Source organism: Parasteatoda tepidariorum, chromosome 7 (genome assembly GCF_043381705.1).
Source record: "Parasteatoda tepidariorum isolate YZ-2023 chromosome 7, CAS_Ptep_4.0, whole genome shotgun sequence".
NCBI classification, from domain to species: Eukaryota; Metazoa; Arthropoda; class Arachnida; order Araneae; family Theridiidae; genus Parasteatoda; species Parasteatoda tepidariorum.
This window is the reverse complement of record NC_092210.1, coordinates 22,053,405-22,078,457: the sequence shown is the minus strand read 5'-3', so window position 1 is coordinate 22,078,457 and position 25,053 is coordinate 22,053,405. Positions and strand designations below refer to the sequence as shown.

The following is a 25,053-nucleotide window of genomic DNA, read 5'->3' as shown; positions in this document are numbered from 1 at the left end:
TTTTTTTATGTACACATTTCTAAATGTCAGTATTCAACCACAAAACAACTTAAAGTCCTCAAATTTAGCATGAAGTTGTAAAATGTAATGAAAGAGGGTCATAGCAATAATGTTAGTAGAAATAAAGTTAGTACTGTAAAATTAAAACAGTATTTTTAATCAATGAACCAAGTTCTTCCAGAAGCAGTTGTAGAAGTAGCTGGATAGAAGTTTTTTTATTTAAAACTTTTTATAGAATTTCTTTAAAAACACAATTGTTAATCTGGGCATTAGGCGATACAACACTTATAGAATTTAAGGATTTGTTACGTCAAGCGCTCAGGTATCATAATTTTGATCTAGTTACGCTTCTATGTCATTTTGATTTATGTTGCTAAGTTAACTTTCAAAAAATTCTATAGCTGGCAACAGCATTTTTATTTTTTAAGTTGTTTATTTTTATTTATTTTAAAATTCGTTCTTTTTTTAGCGAAATGTTTTTTAACCTAACAGAATTCTTTGCCGACTGTTCTCTGTATTTATGAAGAAAATAAAGTAAATATTTAAGTGTTGCGAAAAGAATCTTATTTAGTTGTACAAAGTACTTCTTTAAAAATAAAAACTGTCGCCACCAGCGGAAAAGAAATACAGCTAAAATTTGGGAGCCACGTAAGAGAATTATATATATTAGATTATCGAAGGAGTTTAATCTGTAAGGTGTACAATTTTTGAAATAATTTTAAAGAGTGTAGTTTTAAATGGCAAAATGCAAAACTTGAGAGCAATCAGTTGAATAGTTTCTGAGCTATCAAATTTTAAAAAAGAAAAAAAGTCGTATGTTTGAAATTTGATTTCTCGGCGGTCTATTCTGCCACTTTTAAAATTTTGAAATTTATCTAATTAAGTTATATTCTTTAAAATAATATAAAAATTATGTAAATTACAATTCAAAATGTGTTGACTTTTATTAAATAGTACATTAAAAATAATAATTAATTATTAAAAATTATTTTTAGCACAGGAATAAAAATTGACAAAGGAATTCAATGAGAAATACTGATGCAATCATTGTAAATACATATCTTTTTAATAGTTCATACAATTTGTTGTTATTGGAAAAAATACATTTTTAAAAATTTATTATTTCTATTTTTTTGCATTTTTACATAAATAAATTCATAAAAATAACCTTAATATTAAATAAAAATTGGATTATTCGTTAGATGCAAACCTATTACAGGTTTTTAAAATCATTGCTTGTTTAAAAAAAAGTCCTAATTTCTATGGAATCCTAAGGTTCCGTGGCACACTATTTGGGAACAGCTTGTTAAGCTTATTGTATAGATTAGAATGTCATTTATAACCTTTCTTCTTTTAAAGAATGGGTATAAGGGAGGGTAGCCTAAAGCGGGTAAGCATTCGTATCGTATCCCGCCTCATGGCGCGCAAGCGCCGATATCTAAGTATGCCGTGATTACCCGAATACTCACGAGTTTCAATCAGTCCCAGCGGAGCAGAAGTAAAGCGACATGGCACAACCAAGCACAAAATAAAAATATTAGTAAGTTTATTAAAAAATCTCAAGGTATGTAACTTGTGGCTAGTCGAAAGTTGGCTTATTTGTTTTTATTGTCAATATTATTATATTATTCTAACACTATTCACCTATAAATTACGATGTTCAATTTTTTTATTTTTATTTTTTATTTAAGGTTATAATTTTTTTAGTAAAAAATATGCTTTTGGGCAAAGCGGGTAGGGCAAAACGGGTAGATACATCTTTCTAATTATTTGCGTCTTTTTAATAATTCTGATTGCTCTACTTCTACATCTGTATTTGAAAACGTGGATCACAATTACTCTCAAGCTTCAAGGATTTCGCTACGACGCACGAACGGCGAAACTTCGTATGATCCAGTTGAAGATGATCCTTCATGTTCTTCGACAACTAGTGACAATTCATTTCAACCAGTAGAAGAGCCATTGACACCTCATGTTAAGCCTTTGGACATTAGACCGCTACCAAAACCTACTCCGAACAAAACTAGTCGTAAACGTAAAACTCAAAGAGCTGAAGTCTTAACAAGTTCACCATTTAAAAATATGCAAATAGAAAAGGAAGAAAAGAAGAAACGTCTAAGTAACAATGCTGCTGCTTAAAAAAATTTGAAAAATCTTCCTTCAACAAGTAAACCAGGTGAAACTAAAAAACAAAGAGCTTCTAAGAAAAAAATTGTAAAAGAGTATTTTTGTCTTGCTTGTGGGTCCTTATAAGGACCCAGCGCTAGCAGATTGGATTGAATGTGGAGATTGTAAAGACTGGGCTCATGAAGCTTGCACAACTTATTCAGGAAGAGGGTTTTATTTTTGCGAACTATGTCAAAAATAACAAACCATAATTTGAGACTGATAAAATAAGTCTAAAATTGTTATTTAAATGTTATTTTTAACGTTTATTATACGTGTGATTAAGGTCTCATTATTAATGTTTAAGAAAATTAATGTGCGCTTGTATTTGTAAAGTCTATGGGTACCCGCTTTGCCCGAACGGCTTACCCGCTTTAGGCCCTTTGTAGCGACAAGCGGGTTTTTTCAGAGTTTTTTATTTTTGATAATAAATAATCATAAAATTTAAAATAACGCAATAATCATTTTTTATTTTAAAGTTCAAGATCTCTCTTAAGAAATAAAATCAATAACGCTGTGATAAAAGCCCAAAAACTACAACTTTTGAGAGTTTATTGTTAACCTACCCGCTTTAGGCCACCCTCCCCTATTTTTTAAATTTCGATTTAACAAAGATTTTAAAAAATATCTCTGCACACTTAGGGTAGATATTATGGAAGTAAAGTAAATCATCACCTAAATTAATTTGTTGAAAATATACATTCGTAAAATTGCATCACAATTTTGTTATCCCATATTTCTTCCTTTTTTTCTAGTGTGCCGTGACAAGAAGCGATGAAAGTATGGCTGTATTTTTCACAAGCGGAACTACTGGATATCCGAAAATGGTAGAACACACTCATGCTAGCTTTCCATTAAGCCTTGGCGATTTAGGAAAGTAAGTGTTCACCGAAATATATACACATTATAAAGAGTAATTTTCATCTTAGGATAATTTTTCTTCATGTAGAAATATCGCATTTATCGTAAAGGAATGTGTCCTGATAAACACCTTTACGTTTTCCTATTAAAAAGTTTTCTATTTTATTTTATTCTATTCTTCTTTACATACATACATATATATATATATATATATATATATATATATATTACCGTTTTTTCAAATGTAGACCACTGGAATACTGTTCGCTTAAGGGAGAAATTGTATTTAACTATACACAATTCGTCCTCCACTTATGATCAATACAATAGGGGAATACGAAAATATCGTCCATTTAAGTTTTGTATAATTAAGGAGGAAATATATAAGTGTGTATAGCTACTATCTCTATAAAAAAAAGAAAATATTATATATTTACACTCTAAGAAAAAGATGAAATGACACTTACATTAAACCCCATATTCTCTCCTCCTCCAATGCAACTTAGGATTCTAAACCAATAACAGTATTTTTTTTAAAGGGCAAAAACTAAGTTTTGAATTTTTTAAAAGGATAGATCCTATTCATAAAATTCATGTTTTTGCATTGCAGGTATACTTTAGATCTCAATTCTGATAATATGTCTTGGAGCATAGCAGATACCGGTTGGGGTCTGACGGCGTACTCAATTTTTTCAACATGGTCCCGAGGTGCCTGTCTTTTTATTCATGAAATGCCAAGATTTTCTCCTCAAACAATTCTTCAAGTAAGTAAATTATAAATGCAAAAATTTAAAATTTTTGCTTCTTAAACTCTCATATGTTTCTGAGACATTTGTATAATCTACCAAAATTATAAGTTTTAGATATATTAAGCGATTTCATCATTTGATTTTTTCAGATGCTTTCAAAATATCCTATTGACTCATTTGTCGCACCACCTCTAGTGTACAAATCATTACTTGCAGAAAATATAGCATCACACAAGCTATCAAAACTGGAGCATTGCTGTTGTGGTGGTGAAGCTTTGGTTTGTACCGAGATTTGCTTTATTTTGAATTATGGCACATGTTTCAAAACATTTGTTCATTGAGTAATGTGATAAGGTTAGGGTAAGAGCTTTGTATTGCACTGAAAGTGTGACCTTTGAAATACACCCGACTTTGGAAATTAAGTTAAATTAAGAACTTTATTCATGTATGGAAATGTTAAAGAGACACGTCGTTATCGATAAAAATATCCAATTCGGTAAAATGATCAAAATGTGCACTGTGTTTTGTAAAAAACACAAAACTTTACGAACTGTGATGCTGAAAGTAGGATTTAATAACAAGTTCATGAATATGTAGCCTAAACAAACTTTCAAATCAAATGTGAAACAAAAATTAGCATTCAATTTTTAATAATAAATTTTTTGTTATTAGATAAAAGCTAAAATACACTTATAAATTATTTAGGCAATAGGTTAAATTCAACATTGTTCAAAAAGCATATTTTGCTTAACACTAGATTGCCTAAGGAAGTCATTTTGACTGCTTTTAATTTCAATTTAAAAAACAATGATGTATAAAATGACGCAATTTCTTAGAATTTTGTACAACATATACAACTTTTTTATTGTTAATATTTACTAATAACTTGTTGTATAACTGTAAATAATGTAAAAAATATATATAAATTAATTTTAAACAAATTTCTTTGCACATTATTTATTCTTTTACAATCCAGCCATTTTGACTGCTTTTAGGTAATACAGATATACATTAAGTTTCCTTCTTTCTAGTGTTAAAAGTTTCAAAAAAATAAAAATAAAAAACACCTTAAGCTTTATAAATACCAGTACTTATAATGTTGAAACAGAAGTGTTGATGGATGAACAAAGGAACTAAGTGAACAAGGGAAAGTGATTAAATAAATAATAATTAAAAAAAAATAGTAGTCCGAAAGCTATAACATTTTTCCCCATTGCTCATTTTAGTGGTCCGAAGGTTGTAATATCATATTTTTCTGCTTATGCTCATTATTAGAGTGATTCGTGCGAAGGTCTTTTCTCTTCTAGGAGGTGTTGACTCAAAATATAAACGATGTCATCTCTCACAACTATTTGCAAACAGGCAATTCTTTTGGTGACTGCCTATATTCAAGCATCTTTATTTCTATAGATTCAAATTGTCTCCGTAACGTTGAATTTGAAGTACCTTTCCGTAACGTGTTCTTCTCCACACTTTCATACACTCTGCTTTTGGAAGCAACTAAAGAATTCTGAAAATGTCGTCTGCTCTTCCGATTGATATGCCCTGATTTATTGCTTATGTTAACCTTCAAAAATTCTACAGTTGAGTTTATGCAATAGTACTGACTGGTATAACGTTGAATGGCCTAACACCCTTCCACATCTTTGAAAGAAGTATTGTTATTAGAAGTATATTTTTTTTTGTCGTACGCCTGTTTTAGGCAGTGGGGGTGCGATTGTTCCTGTTTTTCTGTGGCGCCATCTATGGCCAGGAATTCGACTTCTGCCACGCCATTCACACAACCACAACCCGTTTATAGGGCTGGTCACATTCACACACATTCACACACAAAGGAGAAAGGACATAGAACACACAGAGAGAGAAAGAAACATCCATGCCTTGCTCAGGATTCGAACCTAGGACCTTTCTGATGCAAGGACAGTTCCCTGCCCCCTACACAGGCCGGTCGACATTAGAAGTATTATCTCCAGAATTACTGAGATAATCTAATTAATTAAATTGAATAGGAAAAATAATAGCTAATTGTAACAACAACAAAAAATTTTAATGTTGAAAAATAAGTTCATTTCAAAAAATTAATGTGGTTTTTGTTTTATTATTAAATTGACAACATAAAATGATAATCCGTGATCATAAAAATTTTTCAAGATAAAATAATTGCTGGACAACTGAATTTCAAAATTATGTAATTTGAACAACTATTTCTGTATATATAGTCAAATGATATAAAAAATAAGAAGAGAACAAATTTCGTTATCAAAACCACACATTTGCAATAGAGAGATTTCACAGTCTCATGCGGTCTCGTAGCATCACGCACGTAGATTATGCACAGGCTCTTTAAATAATCGAAATTATTTTTAGTTAGCTGAGAACTTTGAGTACGAGTGTAGAACTTTACGTACGTGAACGTGCGGGACGCTACGTAGGAATACGAAATCTTTCTCATGAATACCACTATGATGTTTTCTACGAATGCAAATTTTTAAGAGTAATCTGTTACGATTTGTAAATAGAATACATTTTCTTTTTTACAGAATCCCGAAATTATACGAAAATGGCGAGCCAGTACTGGCTTGAAAATTCATAACGTATATGGTCAGACTGAAAGTGTAAGTATTTGTAGGAAAAGCATTTATTATTATCTGAAAAGAATTTGTGTTGAAAGTTGTTGTTGTGTTTATGTACTATATAAATATAAAAAGTTTCACTATGTATATATTTTCAAGCAAACCGCATTTTCAATAATTTCATTACACGTTATCTATACATAATTAATCTTTTAGTCATCTAAGCAATCATTTGTTTTGGTCAACTTTATTGTTTTATTTGTATAAATGGAATATTTTTTTAAAAAAATCAGTGTTATTAAGCTCAATATTGTTTCTGGCAACAGAACTTGTACAGCACAGCGACCATCGTGTTATCGTCTTAATAGCAGTAGACCTGATGGAACCTAATAGAAGTAGAACAAAACTTGCTTTTATTAAACCTACGTTAGTGTTTGTTTTTAGCTTAGAAAAATTGTCAATTAAATGCCTGCAAGTGACGTCAGCGTGTATATCGATCCTCTGACTGTTGAATCGTGGCATTAAATGTTAACAACTATTTTTTCCATTTTATTTCGAGTTAGTCTTACCCGTCAAATTAAATTTATTCTGTCAAATATAAATTCATATAAATTCTTTAGTGGCTCATTCTATATTCCTTCCCAAAGAAAGATTTGGCTCATTTTTTACTTAAAGACTCGTATAACCATATGTATGACCATGTACAACAAAAGCAAACTAATTATATTATACACAAAACAAAAATAGTCATGGTTACAGTAAATACATTTAAAAAAATGGTAAATCAAGGTTGAATGAAAGACGTAGACAAGAAAGAGTCATATTTCATCAAATTCAATATGCGATTCTGTGTTGCATTTAATTAACTTCATAATAACGTTTTTACTTTTTTTATTTTATGATCGTCGTTGAACAGCTGACCCAATTTTGGATATACGACTCCCAATGTTCAACTCCGCAGCTTTGTGGACTTATGTAACTTAGCTTGATTTGTAACTTAGCCAGCGTGCTATTTTACTTGCTATATTTAACAAGCTATTTTATTTATTAAGAACCAGCTGGCGCGGAGATCATAGGTCCAGGTGTCTGTGTATCAGCAATCTTCTTCTTCAGGACTTGCAATTACTGGGTTAGCGCACATCGTTTGTTATCGTCTGGCTAATAGCGTATCAGAAAATGATTGCGTTTTAGATTGTTCGTTTCTGTTTTTGAATTCGGAGAAAATCAAATAGAGACCATCTACAGGGTAACAAAAAATTATAGGGATCATTTTTGAATGTTTCTATTTCCAAAATGTATTACATAAATTCAGCGATGTTTCTCAATATGTCGACCTCCGGCATAATAGATTTGTCTACAACGCTTCGGCCATGATTTTAAAGCCCGCAAAATGATTTTCTGGGGGATTTTCTTCACCTCTTCTCTAATAACTCTTTGAAGGCCTCTCAATGTAGAAAATCTTTTCTTATTCAGTTTGTTTTTCAGATGTCCCCATAGGAAATAGTCGCATGGTGAAGCATCAGGACTGTTTGGAATCCATTGTTCTGGTCTCAGGAATTTCACTTGCTGATCTGTTAGGAATTTCTGGGTGACCTTAGATGCATGCGATGGGGCAGAGTCCTGATGGAACACAGCATCACTATTAGAGTACAATCTGCAGTAATCATCCTTAAAAAAGGGCTTTAATATCTTCTGTATGGAATACTCAAAATTTATTTTGGGCCCCAGGTTTCACAAACCGAGGTTTGGTCACACCATGGGCGGATATGCCCATCCAAACCATTACGCCTTTGACATGAGGCACCGTGGTTGATGGTGTCAAGTCTCGCCTGTTCTGTCTACGGCTAAGATATTGAACTTTAGATTTAGCATTGGTATCAGATATATAGATCCAAGTTTCATCAGTTGTAATGAACTTTCGCCATCTGTCCTTACAGAGAAGCTTGTAGAGAGGCCATAAGCGTTGCCTCCTAATCTGCACCGATCTCTCACTTAAATGATGACATTTAGGTTTTTTAAGGCATTTTTTTCTTCAACTTTTGTTTTAGTTGATAGCTTACAACTTGCTGACTCCCGTTAAGAGCTTTAGCCATGCTTGTCTGTGTTGGAGGATCCGGTTTTGATGTCATCTTATCAAGCTTCTGCAAATCTGATTTCTTCAATTTGCTTGACCGTCCACTTCTTTTTGGTTTTGCATTATTTTGCATCGATCCAAGTTTTGAATTCTTGATGCGACTGATATGGCTGAGTGAAATCGCAATACCTTTCTTTTTAAAATGGGTTTCTATAATCTTGTGGCTCCATCGAAGTTCTAAAAATGCTTGTAGTTGACCAATTAGCTTTTTGTCAAATTTCTTCAAAAGCATTTTTGTGATTTTATGAAATAAGGTTGCAATTAAAAGTCAAATAGTAGAGCTTTAGATCAGTATGCTATATATGTAAAAAGGTTTTAAAACTTTAGTGGTAGATAACAACAAAAGTGATCCCTATAATTTTTTGTTACCCTGTACAAGGGGAATAATTCACAAATAAGCAACAAGGAGTAAAAAGTACTTTTCGATTACTTGTCTAAAAAAAAAAAGAAAAAATTATGCATTTGATGTCGAGTTGCCCCATCTATTGACTAACAGTAGGTGCAATTTCATCTTTAGAGGACAGTTTTGCGCCAAATAAATATTTTATTATTTTAGTCTTGTCGATTTTGCTTCTGACCAAAATATGAAGAAAAACACTACAAAAGTATTCTACAATAAGTGAAAAGAGCTTAAAAAAATAAAAATTCATTATTATCTTATGCAATAATCGAAAATAATTAAAACCTTTAATTTAATTTGAGTAATAATTTTTTTTTGGAAAAAAGTATATTTTATGGTATTTATGAGTTTATTTTCTTATAATAAGCTACATATTTTTTAATGTTCTCAAATAACTTAGCTCGAGTATTATGACGCTAGAAAATAAATTATTCACATTTTACATAAACTAAAATGCTGTTTTTTCGAAATCTTTCATCAAAAACTACGCAAATTTGCTAACAACAATTACAAATCGGTTACACTTAGCGATAATACGATATTAATAATACAAGATTCTTTGTAAGTTACGTGTCAAGGTATCGTTTAAAAATGTCTTTTTTCTTCAAATTTCCGTTAAAATTAATTTTGAATTAAAATCGTAAAAATCATTTAAAAATAGTAATGAAATGGCATTCATTATTTTTGCAGACTGCTCTAATAACATGTAGGAAGACTTTCGAATACCGTGAGGGCTCACTAGGTAAACCTGTTCCTGGAATGAAAGTTACAGTGAGTAGAACATTATTTTACTAAACTGCAACCTTAAGTATTACTTAATTAAAAAAAATTTCACTTCAAAAATGTACAAATTGGAAATAACAGTCAACATGCTTCAGTAATTAAAGTAAAATGCATTTCCAAACACTATATAGGGAAGGTGAGGAGCTAAAGTCGTTATCAAGGGAATCAGCATTCATATGAATAAAACAAAATATTTCGTTCTTCACATTAAATATTTTCAAAACAAATAGGATTTTTTTTCCTCCCTTATCAGTGTAAAAATGCTGATAACCTTTTTTATTATGATCTGTCAGCCGATTAAATTTACCTCTTTGTGTTGATTTTTTTCTTCATTAGTTATTAATTTCAAGGTCAAATAAACAAACATTAATAATTATTTTTCCCATCATATTTGATTTTGCAATAAATATTTCTTTACCAGTGCATATTATTTTGTTAAATATAGACTTATCAAATAACAAGATTTGAAGTTATTCTGAAGTTATTTGAAGTTACCTTTACCTTGTACGATGCAAAGCGCGTGACAAAATATTAAATGATATGATTATTTATTTAATACTTTTAATTCAGCATTTTATTTATTAAGCATATTTTTTAGATAAACAATCATAAAATTCTTAAAGATGCTATAAATTGATGCCACAAAGCTTTAGGCACACACGAAAAATTTTTCTGTAAATTCCAAGGAAATGCATATTTTTTCCAATAATTTTCTTGAATGTGTAATAAGTTGATATAAAAAGATAAAATAAAAGGTAAAATTTCAAAGCAAGAAAAGTAAATATACCATTTTTGACTGCCACAAAAATTTAGATAATATATTCAGAGAAAATGAAATGCACAATTATAATATTTGATTTGATAAACCATTTTTTTAATCAACTGGGACACCCAGTTTTCTAGTCAAAGGGCAAGATTTATCATGTTCTCGATCGATATTCAATCACGCTTTTTTAACGTCTTGTTTCGGTTGCAGTACTAAGCCGATCTCACATATAGCTGGTAATACGATACTCAAAAAATTTCTGTGCGTTTAGCATACTAAGAAAAAAAATAGTGCGTGGAGTCCCTCCGCGCGGTAGAAGTTAAACTTCGCAACCTGCGACGTTAATTGTAGAAGAATCAGCAGTCGTAGAAGGATCACTAGTTCTATTCAATGACTCTTTTTCCTGTTCCGCTCGCTGCCGTGCTCTGTAATCATGGTAATAATGTGCATTTTTCCCTCGTGGACCTCTTGAACCAGTGGAAGTGCTTGTGGTTGCCTCATGGAAAATGTATTTGTATTAATAATGTATGTGAATGCGTCATAATATAATTTCAAAAGAGAAAACCTAACAATCAATTGATATTCACAAGAAGAGACGTACCTTGACATAACCTTAAATCCGTCGCATTGTCCGTGGAATTGTTTTCACTCATTTTTTACAATTGTTATCCACTAAATTTGAAAATAAAAAAATACTACCCTAGTAAATTATAGGTGTATCAAAACAAACTTAAAAATATTTATAGAAAAACAATACTTTTATGACTTTTATGCTAGTGAGAACCAAAACAATTCGCGATCGCAACGCTCGAGTACGCCGTCTAGCGGGAGCCTGTAAATATCGGACATTAATTTATCACGTTTTCATTTAGTNCAACAACGCCCCCTATAGTTCGTTGCGATCGCGAATACGGAAATGAATGAGGGAAACTGGATCCTACCACGTGATTTTTCGGCCAATAAAAATGTAGCGTTAAACGTTTAACGCAACCTTGTTGGAAGTCGCATAAGAAGTATAACTTCAAAAATTCAAATATTTTTGTGATTGAAAATAAGATTGCTGTATCTTAATTTTGATAGCATCATCAAGTGGTATCAATTCATTTTTTTATTTCGATGATTATTATGCTTTTATGTAGATATAATAATAAAAAATTTCAACATGACTCTTGTAATTTATTTTATATACATATATGTATATTATTACTTGACTGATTTTACAATACAAATAATATTTCATTTTTATTCCTTTAGCTTACAATAAGTAGGGGCGGTAGTTTAATATTGCTGTATTTTTTAGCACTAAGCCATTGTTTCATAGACGTAGGTTTATACATGATGGCATTGTCTTATTGGAAAATAATAATATAATTTTCAGTGAGTAAATGACTGCCTACTGTATATTGATTGTAAACTGAATTTTTCCGATCAATCAAAGAAATGAAATGCATTGTGAATTGAATTTGAAAGTAACCCCCAGGATTTATAATGACAGCTGAAAATGTAACAACCTTCCAACTTGCGTTATTCGTTAAAAATCTACATTTATCTATTCCCAATCTTAAGCATTTGGGACAGGTAAAATTCGAATTTTTTTTTCTGTTTCAATTTTTTTACATATTTTTATTCACTTTTACTTCGAATCTTCTGATATATGCTTAATACACTTACATTAAAATTATTGGGGAAATAAATTCAATTATTATTTCGAAATTTATGGAAGTATATATTCTATGAGTGTCTTACCGTTGTAGCTCACTGCATAATATTTTAAAAACTTATAGACTGTTAATAATCATATATATTTTAACAGATAGTTGATGAAAATGAAGAAGAGCTGGGTGTCGGCGTTATTGGTGAAATAGTAGCAGAAAGAAAAAACGCCGTCGGACTATTTAAAGGTTATAAAGTGAGTTAACGATATTATTTACAACGACATCAGTCTTCGCTATTTTTTCTATCGCATCAAATTAAATCTGCAAGTAGCTTCACCAACTCATTAACTTAAAATATGAAATACTAAATAAAATCAAAGAAAATAATCTGTATTTGATTACCGAGACCTTGTATCGAAAATCGGGGTGATTGAAAAATCGAAAGTTAAAATTTGACCAAACGAATAGCATTCTCCCGGAGAAAAGAATTATGAGATAATTTTGAAATTCGTAACATTGTAGTTTACAGAGTGAGTCTAAAAATAATAAAACTATAATTTAATGCAAAAAAGAAGAAAAAAACATATATTCTTTTGGAGAGAGCTTGTTTGAATATCAGTGCCCGCCAAATGGATGCCAAACTCCCTGCGCGGACGTATATCAACACCGCCAATTTTCATTTAAAGAAACTGATAAAAGAATAATAAATATTGCTTCCTGCAGACGATTGTCTTCTACAGAGAAACGAAAGTAAAAATTCTCAATCTCGCTCTTTATTTATTAAGAGCATGAGACACACCATTTTTAGGGGTTCATCAATCAAATCCAATGCTCTTGAAGCGTCATATAGTTGTTTCTTTTTCGAGAACAAATGTTCTCCTTATACATCGAAATATGTCTAGGATTCAATATAACTACGGAACTATAAACTTTTTTTTAATAATTCTACAATATCTATCGTAAAAAATAGCACGACAAAATTCTGACTAATATCTGAGATGCTTAAATTTTAAAAGCTTTTATATTGTTTCGAAAGCATATTTGTATAATTTGATTACAAAATGAAACGAAACTATATGCACTCGCGTATGATTACTTAAATCCTATACCGCGATGGTCTTTTCTTAACTTGCAACGGAGTATAACTCAGATTATCGCTAATTGATAAACAGAGAGAGAAGCTGCTTAAGAACATAAAATAATGCCAAACTAATTACTTGTAGCGTTTGTATCAAAAAAATTACAAGCTGCACAAAAATAGAATTTTATTTATTATTTCACAAGTCACCTGGATATCGTATTCGCAAGCTCTCCAGTTTCAGTTTTTACTCTTATATATAATTTTTGAGACACGTTTTGATTGATGTCCAATCATTTAGCAGTTGAATGTGTTCACAAATCAGGATGCATAACTCAAGTGCGTTAATTAAAGCTTTCTATCAGGTCCATCAAAAAGTGATTTCTGTGAGGTCCGCAAGGCACCACATATTAAATAGAGTTGCTTAAGCTGTGTCACTTCACTCACATGTCCACTGGAAATAAATCTATGACCAATCAATTACAACTGCAACTAATAAGAAAATATTTCAATTGAGACAGGAATACGAATCGTTCAATAGGAATAGTGTGAATGAAAATTGAAATTAATTGAATAATAGTGCAACACAGATCTAGTTCAGCCTCTGTCTTAAAGGTCTCTATACATATTTAATGGAATTTTTGTATTAAACTAATTTTATATGAATGGTCACGAGCAAAAACCATTAATTTACATTAAAAAAATTCATTGTATCCAAAGCGATAATATAACCCTGTTTCCACTAGTGACTTACTTGAGATTTAAAAATACAATACTTGATCGCTGCTATTTTTTGAAAGATATTGTTTAAACCCTGTTTCCACTAGCTGTAGATAATCTGGATTGCCAGTAATCTAGATTACACGAAATCCGATCGTCAAAAGAGCGTTTCCACTTATGTACTCTCGAAACTAGATTAAACTAACGATTGCATCTGGTACCTAGATTATTTAGATCATTCATGTTGAGCAAAGTAAGCTAAAAGCTTGTTACAAGTGTGGCAAAAAAGACTTCGAAACTGAAACTGAAACCCTACTTAGCGTCGTTTGACATCCATTATATCCTGAGTTGCCTGTTGCTATTTAATTTATTCCTCCATCATTCATTATCTTTAAAAAAAACAGTTCTTTTCAGAACTAATATTTTCATTGATTTTTTCTTGTTTCTCTGTTTTACATTTTTAAAATAACATATTTTATTGCATTATCTTCGATTTTAATTTTTTCATATAACCATTTGACTGTTTTGCTGTTCTTTAAAACCGAATTTTTAATTTTCATTTCTATTACTGCTTAATTACTTTACTACATATTTTAACACTACTTTTTTTTCTTATCTTACTTTCTTCATCTCAAATGTTTTAATTTTGGATGGAGTCCTTAGAAGTCAGTTTAGTTCTGCTACAGCAGAATCAGCAGCTTCTACTAAATTTACTTCAGCAAAGAAGAAGAGAGCGAAACAAAGTGTTGCGCTTGTTTTTAATCTTAAGTGCATCCATTTGTTTAAGGAGGCATTCTGTGTGGACTTTAGAAAGACACAGTTACTTTTGGCAAGATTTTGTTCCTCCAATGTCTGACAGCCAGTGGAGAGAAAACTTCAGGATCAGCAAAAGAACGTATCAGTTCTTGTGCGAAAAGCTATGCGTCCTTGACAGAAAGGATACAAAATTCCGGAAGGCTATTCGTAAAGAAAAGCGAATTGCCATTGCTTTGTATGCTTTAAGTTCATCTGCAGAATATAGAACAGTTGCTCACTTGTTTGGTGTATCCAAAAGCATTGTTTGCAAAATTACCCTTGAATTTTGTAAAGTTTTTGTGGAGGAATGTGGTGATCTAATTCATCTTCCATCAACCGAAGAAGAATTGATAGAGGCCAGAGATGCATTTAAGGATCGCTGGGGTTTTCCACAGTGCTTGGGGGCTATTGACGGAACCCACATTAAGATCCAGCCACCGAAAATGCATGCTACGAGCTACTATAACTACAAGTCATTTTATAGTATCGTGCTGATAGCTGTTGTGAATCACAATTATGAATTTACGTACGTGAATATTGGGTCTCCTGGACGGAACAATGACGCTTTTGTATTACAGAATTCTGCGTTCTACAATTATCTGACTGAAAATCCTTTGCTGTTCAAATTATCTGAAACAATCAAAGGGTGTTCAGTCCCACTGTGTTTTCTTGGGGATTCTGCCTTTCCACTTTTGGAAACTTTACAAAAGCCTTATGAGGAACATTCAGCAATGCCCGACATATTGAAAAAATACAATTCTTCTTTATCAAGAGGACGGGCAATTGTTGAAAATGCTTTTGGAAGGTTGAAAGCTCGATTCAGAATTTTAAAGTTGCTGGAGACCAGAATAGACAATGCTGTACCAGTTGTGCATGCAGCTTGCATTTTGAACAATTTATGTGAACAGTTTGGGGATTATTTTAATCCAGATTGGAAAAAAGATGTTGTATTGCATAGCAACGATACAACCTGTGTTATGGGCAATAACAAAAATCAGCCTAAACTAGTAAGAGATGCTATGGCTGCATATTTTTATGAAAATAATGAATGATGTTTTTTGTTATGTTTATATTTTAAATGTTTATTTTTATTACTTTTTCTAATTAAAGATTCATTACATAACTTTAATTAAAAATGTCTTTTATCGAGTTGATTTATTGTTAAAAATCAGTGAAAATAGCTAAATTTGTCAACAAAAAAAGAATTCCTATTCATACATACATCATAATTAGTGTATGCTTACCAATAAAAATTCTTTTTTATTCCTGATACATAATTTTAATCTATATGTATGTACATTCACAACGTGCAAACATTTACTAGGACATCGATTTGGAGATAAAGCAACTTGTTTTTGGGAAATAGTTTTTATATTATTCACTACTAAAGCAACTTTTACATAATTTTAAATTAACTTAATATTTAGTGGCTCATTCTATCTTTTTAATTAATAGCTGTCTTTTAAGAATATAAAAAATATTAATAAAAACTCCGTCTCACTATCTGTCCAAGATATTTTCTTTTGCTTATCCATATCTGTTTCCATTTTCGAAGACGAATCTCGATTTGCGCGCTAATCTAGTTTCTCAAACTAGATTAACTGTAATCCAGTTCACTCAGACTTAATCCATCACGTGACCAACTGAAATCTAGATTACGCTTTAATCTGGATTTATTTGGGCTAGTGGAAACAGGGTATTTAGAATTTTATTAAGGAATTTATTTAATAGTAAGTTTTAACGAGGCAGGAATAAGCAAGGTAAATAATAAAAAAAGAACTAGATCACCAGCATCGCCAGCATCAATAGAGATATTCAAATCAAAGGCTGAACTATATCGCTAATAACTTGAGTGAATTAAATCAATCAATTGTCGTTTGCTTCATTCCTATTGAACGATTCATATTCCCATCCCAATATAAACATATTCCTATAGGTTGTTATATAGCTTATTGATCACAGATGGATTTTCAGTGTACGTACAGGTAAGTAATGTTAGGTCAGCTTAGACATCTCTATTACGTGGCATGTGACTTTTTCGTGAACAGAATGAGACTGGCTTTTTGGTTCAAGGGATGAACAGCATTTTGAAGGATTGGTTTTGATAGGCAATTTGATGCTTCTATCCATTCCAATTTTGGTATTCTTTATTCGAAGCTTAAGCTTCGAATAAAATATATGGAATTTATTGGAAAGGAATATGGGATTAAATAACTAAACAACTAGTTGTGAATGCGCTTTGTATATTTTTATATAATTGTAAAGTTGTGCATTGACGATTATCTTAGACTTAGCTAGGCAAATATCATCCACTTAAAAGATTATATAAATTATCAAAATAATAACCCCAGAAAAAAAGTTTAAAAAAATATCACCCCTAAAGAAATAAGTTAAAACTAATATTTTATTTTTACCAATCAGCTGGTTTTAAATATGCTTATCTTATTATGCGAATTTTGAATTGAAGATCTGAAGGACTCAAGGAAAGAAAAAGAATAATATATTCCAAAAAACATACAAAAAGTATCCCACACCAAAAACTATTATGAAATACTACCCATCACCAGAAAAAATCTCTTTCCTCTTCCCCTGTAACTAAACTGCTTGTTTTTTTTTTTTTTTTTTTTTTTTTTTTTTTTTTNTTTTTTTTTTTTTTTTGTTTTGCTATGCGTTTCTCATATTTGTTATTTTATGTAAATGAAAAGTTGTGCATTGCTGATTATGTAATAAATTCGGAAACTGTTATGAACTGTTTTTAAAAATGTATCCCCTCTGCAAGAATAGCTATGGTGTCTTCTTCCCCTTGTTATCCCCTTTTTCACCACGCTGACGTTTGCTAAAATACTCTCTTCAAGAGAATGGAATGTCTGAAATAGAACATGCATGAACAATGTCTCAATTTCAAAACAATTTTTAAGTTGGCCGGAGGTAACGAATATAAACAAAAAGAATTGTAAGATGTAAGATGGCAAAGACTTTTCAAACTCTCTGGATCACAGAGCGTGACCTAGAGAATTTGCTTTCTAGTGAGGTGTGAGATGAGTATGTAGCGACGAAGAAGATTAAACTACCAACATAAATATCTACCAAAAATTCCCATCCAATTATTCAGTATTGAAATAAATATGCACTTCAATACATACAGCAGACAGAAATTTTACACATATACATGGAAAACCATTTGTCGGTTAATATTCTCGTCAATTAAATTCTTCAAATATTTAATGAAGTTACAATTTGACCTTTTGCTTACGCCTGGTATAACAGGTGGACCAGAATGATGGTCTTCATCTTACGAAGCGCCGTAAGCAAAGGGTTAAAGAAGAATGGTTTTTAACTTGCAGGTGGCAGCTGTAAGGTTACAGCCAAAATGAAATTATTACAAGCAAATTTTTTGTTAGGATAATCCAAAGGCAACCAAAGCTGTTTTGACAGAGAAATACTTTCATTCTGGTGATTTGGGTTACTACGATAAAGATGGTTACTTTTGGTATGCTGGTAGAAATGATGATCTAATCAATTCAGCTGGGTAATGGTTACTTGACATTTATTCATTTTTTAGTTTTTATAATCAAATATTAAAGTAGAGGTAAAATATGTAATCGAGTATTAAAGGTAAATTTTGTTTTTGTAAAAATATATTAATATATATTACTTTATTCAAATATAAAACTTTGAAGATATTTTACGAAGTTCTTTCATCAAATGTAAATAAATAATTAAAATTAACAAATAAAAAAAATTAATAAATAAAAAAAAATTAAAAAAGTGACAGTTTGAATGCTTAAAACTCGAAGTATACCTTCCATTTTTAACTGAGTATCTTTCGCTGCGTAGAATAGTTCAAATTGCGTCTGGATCTTAAAATAGAAAAATATTTCAAGTGTTAAGAAATAAATAAATAATAAATAAACTTTTTTGAAATATTGCTAATTAAGTTTTAACGTCTCTTTTTCACCCAGTTAACTCAATAAATACGCAGAAGTGACGACACTGAACAGCTTCGCGTAATTAGAAAAAGAAATTGAAAAGTCGGTGTTATATTTTGATATTGTTATTCAAAAACCATCGACTTTTTGTCAGCTTTCTTTAAGAGAAATTTTAAAACCTTGACACAATTTAAGATAGTTTAAGTAAAATGAACTTTATACCTGAAAAATTAGTTGTGATTATATAAACTCAATTTTTATAAGTCAATCGCAATATTTATTACTATGCAGTTACTTTTTTGGACAGATCCATTAAAAAGTTGCAGTTTTTAAAATGTTTTAAATTATTTTATTTTTCGCTTTTTTGTTTAATTATTCATTAAGTCTTTGGAAAAAACTCGGACTCCACATTAACTCGGATAGTCGTGACTCTACTGTATTTGTTTGACTGACATGGAATAACGAATATTACTCGGCACATTTAAATTTTTTTTTCTTTTTAACAAAAAGTACTAATTAAAATACAATTAATGTAGCGTAAAGAAATTTAAAGGTTTGGATGTGTTTTTCAGATATCGCATTGGCCCAGTTGAGGTAGAAAATGCCTTAATGGAGCATTCAGCTGTGAGAGAGGTAGCAGTGATAAGTTCACCAGATTCAAAAAGAGGGGAGGTGAGTTTCTTTCATTTTCGTTCATTATTTTGATGCACAATGGGGATAGTCTATCACATTATACACATTTGGAAAACCTATCACATTTCAAACAAAAAACTCTTTAAACCAGAAGTTCCCAAATGGTGTTCAAATCACACATGGACGTGAGATGGAATCGATATTCGAGCACCACAGTAAATTTCTGCAAAACTGTAGATTAATGTTCTCTTCACATAATAGATGTGTAGCCTGGACAAGGGATTAATGTTTGTTTCACATTCCTGCGTAAATGGTGTGGTGTCATCAACGTCAATTGAGGGGACCACTTTACGTTTAATTTTAAAGAACCTTTACCAAGATGAGTCCCATGGGTTCCAAGAGTTAAGACTCGTTTTAATCAGTTATGATTTTCGAAACCTGTAATTAAACTTTTAACCGATTATTTACCCATTATCTACTTGATATTTTCATTATTTTCATGAAATTATTTAATTAAAGTGGTTAAAAGCAAAATTTAAAAAAAAAAATTTTAATTGCAATGTATTGAATAAATAATGAAAAGAATACATTTATAAAAAATTACGTTAGTATTTTGTATAAAATGAAAATAATCAAATTAACCAATGGAGAAATGAGTCTCTCTAATCATTATTCTCAACTTTTATTTTTGGTCCTTTTTCATCTTCATTTCAATAAAAATCAAATTTTAGCTCATGAATATTCAGTTTCTAATCACAGAGAAATCAAATTAGAAAACAATATGCTACTCTAGATCAGTGAAATTAAATGTCTGATATAATAGTATTAATAAAACGATATGATGAAAATATTTCATTTTTTGTTCATTCATTAAATATTTTAATAGTAATTAAAAAAAATTTATTCAATAAATATTTTTATTTATTTATAAATTTATTAAATATCGGAGTTTCCCCAAAAAACGGCTGATCATTTAGGGTTCCACGGTCGAAACAAAGGGAGAACGACTGCTTTAAATCACATTTTATTCATTGAATGTTCCACATGTTGTAGAATTTTTTTTTTTAAATAAATGCTTCAAGTATTCATTAGGCTGTAGATTATACGTGCTATTCAAACTACATGCATGCTATTAGTTTAAACACACTTTACATATTATGTTACATTCTTTTATCATAGTTTTCCATTATAATAACTCAAATTGTTACATTATACTTTTTTTTTTAAAAAAATGCTATTTTTTTACATATGTTTTTGAAATTCTCAACTTGGCTTCAAAATCTGATACAACTCATTGCTTACAGGTAGTCAAAGCATTTATAATTCTAAACGAATCTGTTAAACCAAGTGAAGCATTGATTAACGAACTTCAAGATCATTGCAAGCGCATGACTGCACCTTACAAATATCCAAGGAAGGTATTAAGATATATTTATTTTCTCTCCCCATTCTTTATTAAAAGTACTAAAAATGACCCATGATTTGTACAATCAATTTTAGATTATAAATATACGGTTTGCTGCGTCCTGTTTAAAAAATCAGACTATTTATCTCCAAAAATTCCTAAATTAACTGTAAAGTTCTCAAACACATGGAGCTGCTGATTCAATAACTATAGAACTATGTTTTCGCCGCTTTTTGCCAGAAAAAATTGTTTTACAATTTTTCACAGTCGACATCTCCATCTGATGACCAACTTTATAACTAATTAACTAAACTAGGAGTAAATAATTCCTAGATCTCTAAAAAAAAAGCAGTACATGTCTATATTCTTTGAGGTTTCTTAAATTGGTTTTTAAATCATTATTCATATTTGGTTGATAATCATTGTTTTGTTCATCAATATTTTTCATGGAACTCTAAGCAAAGGGCTTAAAATAGTAGAGCACTCTCTCGAAGATTCCATAAAGATTTTAAACGATTTTTTTCTCGAATCTTGTCTGCGACAACAAGGATAGAGTACATATCTATATTCTTCAACGTTTCTTAAATTGGTTTTTAAATCATTATTCATTTTTGGTTGATAATCATTGTTCATTGTTCATCAATATTTTTCATGGAACTCTAAGCAAAGGGCTTAAAATAGTAGAGCACTCTCTCGAAGATTCCATAAAGATTTTAAAAGATTTTTTTCTCGAATCTTGTCTGCGACAACAAGGATAGAGTATATTCTTCAACGTTTCTTAAATTGGTTTTTAAATCATTATTCATTTTTGATTGATAATCATTGTTCATTGTTCATCAATATTTTTCATGGAACTCTAAGCAAAGGGCATAAAATAGTAGAGCACTCTCTCGAAGATTCCATAAAGATTTTAAAAGATTTTTTTTCTCGAATCTTGTCTGCGACAACAAGGATTCAGGCGCCTCGCACACTTAAAATTTCACGTGCATGTTGAAGCAAAAAGACAGTAGCTTAAGGAGGCCAAATTATAAGTCAGCTATGACCGAAAAGTGTCCTCTGACTCCATCAATGGAAATGATGCTACGTAGATACAAAACGATGCCAGAGGTGCTGACATTCATACTCAATGCGTTGCAACTTTAGTCTTTGTCACCTCTGAGAATGCATTGCGGGACAATTTTCCATAGTAAATAGTGTTTCGCTGAATGGGTACTTTTACCCCGATTATTTCGCAAAAGTTATTCAGGCTTATTGGTCCTCGTTAAACTGTGATACCGTAAAGTGCTCGACTTCGCGTGCAGGTCGTTGGGCTACCGAAGTGGGGGTGCCATTCCCTCTGCAGAGGATCAAAATTGTGAATTGATCGGATCATCCTCAGGGACGTTTCCCAGACCGTCGCCAATACCCCATTGTGCAGCTCTAGTGCGACGTAAATGAACTACAACAACAATAATTCAGGCTCACTCGACAGATTATAAGGGAACCATTCTCACTATCTGCGATTTTTTTCAGCAGTGGATGCGGAATGAGAACCAGATTGATGAAAAATATCCCCCAACAAAAAGATTTAAAAACCAAGGTCTCATTCGCATGAGTTTATTTTCGCATACGAAAAAAATCGCAGGCAGTGAGAATGACCCTTAAGAATTCTTTTCAAAACCTAAATTTAAAAATAAAGGGAAAAAAAGAAGAAGGAGAAGAAAAGAGTATTAATTCTAAAACGTTTTTTAAATACTCCATGTTGAGGTCAATAAGATCAAGAATGAGATTAATAATACTCTAAATTCGTAAGCTTGATTATAAAAGTGATTCCTTTTTGATACTTTGAACTGGTTTTTGATACTCTGAACTGGAGGAAAAACTGGTTTCGGAAGATTTCAAATCAAGTTTTTTTCTATTAGTCTCAATAATGATTACAGTCACAGTTTAAAACTTGCTTTAGTACTTAATAGCAGTCTTTGAAAATTAAAGTGGTAGTAGAACTTAATTTACATCACACTAGAGCTGCACAATGGGCTATTGGCGATAGTCCAAAGACATGTCATCACAAATTTGATCCTGGGCGAAGGGGGTGGCTCTTCCGCTCTGGAAACCCGACAAACTGAGAGCGAAGTTGAGGACTTTACGGTAAAACGATTGAACGAGGACCGATACCAGGCACACCACGATTTCTTTACAAGCTGATCAAATTGGTCACCTTCCATCTCATGAACATCTGCCAGTGATGCTTGACTTCGGTGATCTACTTGGGAACCACGCCAGCCCAGTGCAGGATGTCTTAGGGTGTCATTGGGATGACAGACAGTTCCGTGTGCCTTTGGTAACCAACCGTCGACGATAACCTTAGAGAACAGCATATTAAAAACACCAAGAGTGCGAAAACTAAGACGCGAACAGTTCACGCGAGTTTTGGAAGCTCGAAAATTTCCTCCTGTAAAGCTTGCGAATTAGTAATAAAGGCACGAGCATGATTTTTCTGCACAATACGCAAGAAAGAGAAATGTATAATCTTAAAAGCTAATGTACTCAAATTAAAACTTTCATAAGCTAATTAAAATTTGTGTATTTCTTTCAGATTGAATTCGTCAGTGACATGCCCAAAACGATATCAGGTAAAATCTTGAGAAAAGAACTGAAACAAAGAGAATGGAAAAATTCCTGAGAAGAAAGAGAGAAAATATTATGGAGTAATTTTGTGCTGATTTAAAACAACTTAATTTTTTCTTGGCGCTTAGCGTTTGCGAAATAAAGTGTACTGCCCAGCATGCTTAAAATGTACTAGTAGTATTTGCATTGGAGATTGACCTAATTTAAAAGTAATTTTTGCATAATGTAACACAACTTACGATATTATAAAATATGTTTTTTAAGGAAAAAAATTCATTTTTGCGAAACTTAAAAAGCTTAAATTGAGTATTGATGAAATTAACTTTCAGAAAATTTTGATAGCGTTTTCACGCATGAAAGTCACGTTTTTCTTGCTTGCATACACAGTAGTTTATAATTTTTTTTATTATAGTTTCATTTATTAACTATCGAAAAAGTTTAGAGGAGAATAGTAATAAAAAAATTTATATTAGTTTAATCTTAGTCATTTAAAAAAATAAAATCCAGTATTTTCAGAGAATCGGAGAATAGTTCTTGTGGAATAAAAATTTAAAAATATGAATTCCTTAGGAAGGCGATATAAGCTAATGAGATTTGCGTTATTAGAGGTGAAGGTGGGGGTCTGATTCAAGTTTCGGGGTTTTTTAGTAAGAACGTGTCCCTCAATGCCATAGGAAAGGATTTACAGGCGGATTCAAGGCTTTCTTATATGTCCCAAGAGGTTGTTGATGCTCTGGGTTAAATTTGTTTGTCCATTGCTTATGACTTTGAATCAAGGGTTAACTGCACTTTTGAGAAGTAAACTTAGGACTCCAAGCCTTTATTCCTATACCTCAAACAAAAATATAAAGGGTATCTTTGGCCATCTAGTAAAAGGCCTGCCAAAACCATCAAACCTTCATTGTCATGAAGGTCAGTTTCTTAGATATTCAAAGGCAGAGAAAGGAACTCATGTTTTCTCCTTGTGAAATTATTAACCTTTTGAACTTGGAACCCATTATTTACAATGAGAAAAATGGACTATTGCGATAGTAGAATCGTTTAGAGCGAGTTCCTTATTTCCAATATATCTGTAAGAGGGAATCATACCCCGTATTGTATTATCTTTTTTGTGATTATATGTCCACAGTTTCATACCTTCAGATTGCGATGAGTGTTGCGCACGATCATGAATGTGCGACATAAAATTATTGAATACTTCTTTGATTTCTATTCAATCAATCTACGTTCGAACCAAATTATATTTAAATCTGAATCCATGATTCCGGAGGCAATTGAAATCTAAAAATTCTCTTAATTATGAACATCTGTTTAAACAGGTTCATCCGTAAAGACTGCCCTTAATATGTATTTTCTAACTCCTTACCGAAAGTTGAAAAAACCTATCCGTATTAGGGGAGTAAAACCAACATTTAAGTGAGAAAAAAAAACAAAAACGCAGTCAAAATTTGGCAAATTACAATAGAAGGAGGGTGAATGTGATGAGCATCACTACATATTTAATTGGTAATTGGAACTCAGAGATATTAATCGCCTTTCAACTCCTTACTGTTTCCACCCGCAACTCTCTTGTAGTGTAATCTCATTTACTTTCCGGTTGCGTGATTCATCCTAAAATAGCGTTTTTTTCTTCTTTTTGCTTAAATATTAGCTAGTAGTCCTCAATGTATAGATTTTTTTTATTTTCATTTGAGATTCTAAGGAAACGTATTGGGAGTGATCTTTACTTAACATCTTGTATACACTACACATGCAGAGCGTCTACAAAAGTTCATATGCACTAGCTTACGAGCCACTTC

At 31.4% G+C, this 25,053-nt stretch overlaps 2 protein-coding genes across 2 annotated transcripts in view; both read left to right on the top strand.

The window, feature by feature from the left end:
* The window catches only part of LOC107451914 (acyl-coenzyme A synthetase ACSM3, mitochondrial), a 98,613-nt gene extending 75,188 nt beyond the window's left edge, over positions 1–23,425 (top strand). Inside the window, exons 7-16 of the mRNA XM_071183169.1 lie at positions 2,922–3,043; positions 3,638–3,791; positions 3,926–4,054; positions 6,317–6,391; positions 9,574–9,654; positions 12,246–12,341; positions 18,082–18,209; positions 19,182–19,281; positions 20,547–20,660; positions 23,223–23,425. Of these exons, the coding sequence (XP_071039270.1) occupies positions 2,922–3,043; positions 3,638–3,791; positions 3,926–4,054; positions 6,317–6,391; positions 9,574–9,654; positions 12,246–12,341; positions 18,082–18,209; positions 19,182–19,281; positions 20,547–20,660; positions 23,223–23,309 (1,086 nt within the window). The 3' untranslated portion in view covers positions 23,310–23,425. The remainder of the gene's footprint in view (positions 1–2,921; positions 3,044–3,637; positions 3,792–3,925; positions 4,055–6,316; positions 6,392–9,573; positions 9,655–12,245; positions 12,342–18,081; positions 18,210–19,181; positions 19,282–20,546; positions 20,661–23,222) is intronic.
* Positions 14,400–15,943, top strand: LOC122271884 (uncharacterized). The gene has a single exon (XM_043054582.2). The coding sequence runs from the start codon at positions 14,536–14,538 to the stop codon at positions 15,730–15,732; it is 1,197 nt and encodes a 398-aa protein (XP_042910516.1). The 5' UTR covers positions 14,400–14,535; the 3' UTR covers positions 15,733–15,943.
* Positions 23,426–25,053: the final 1,628 nt, after the last annotated feature.

Bases quoted from the DNA above. Each gene is read 5' to 3' on its own strand.
- LOC122271884 (XM_043054582.2), top strand. From the start codon at position 14,536: ATGGAGTCCTTAGAAGTCAGTTTAGTTCTGCTACAGCAGAATCAGCAG.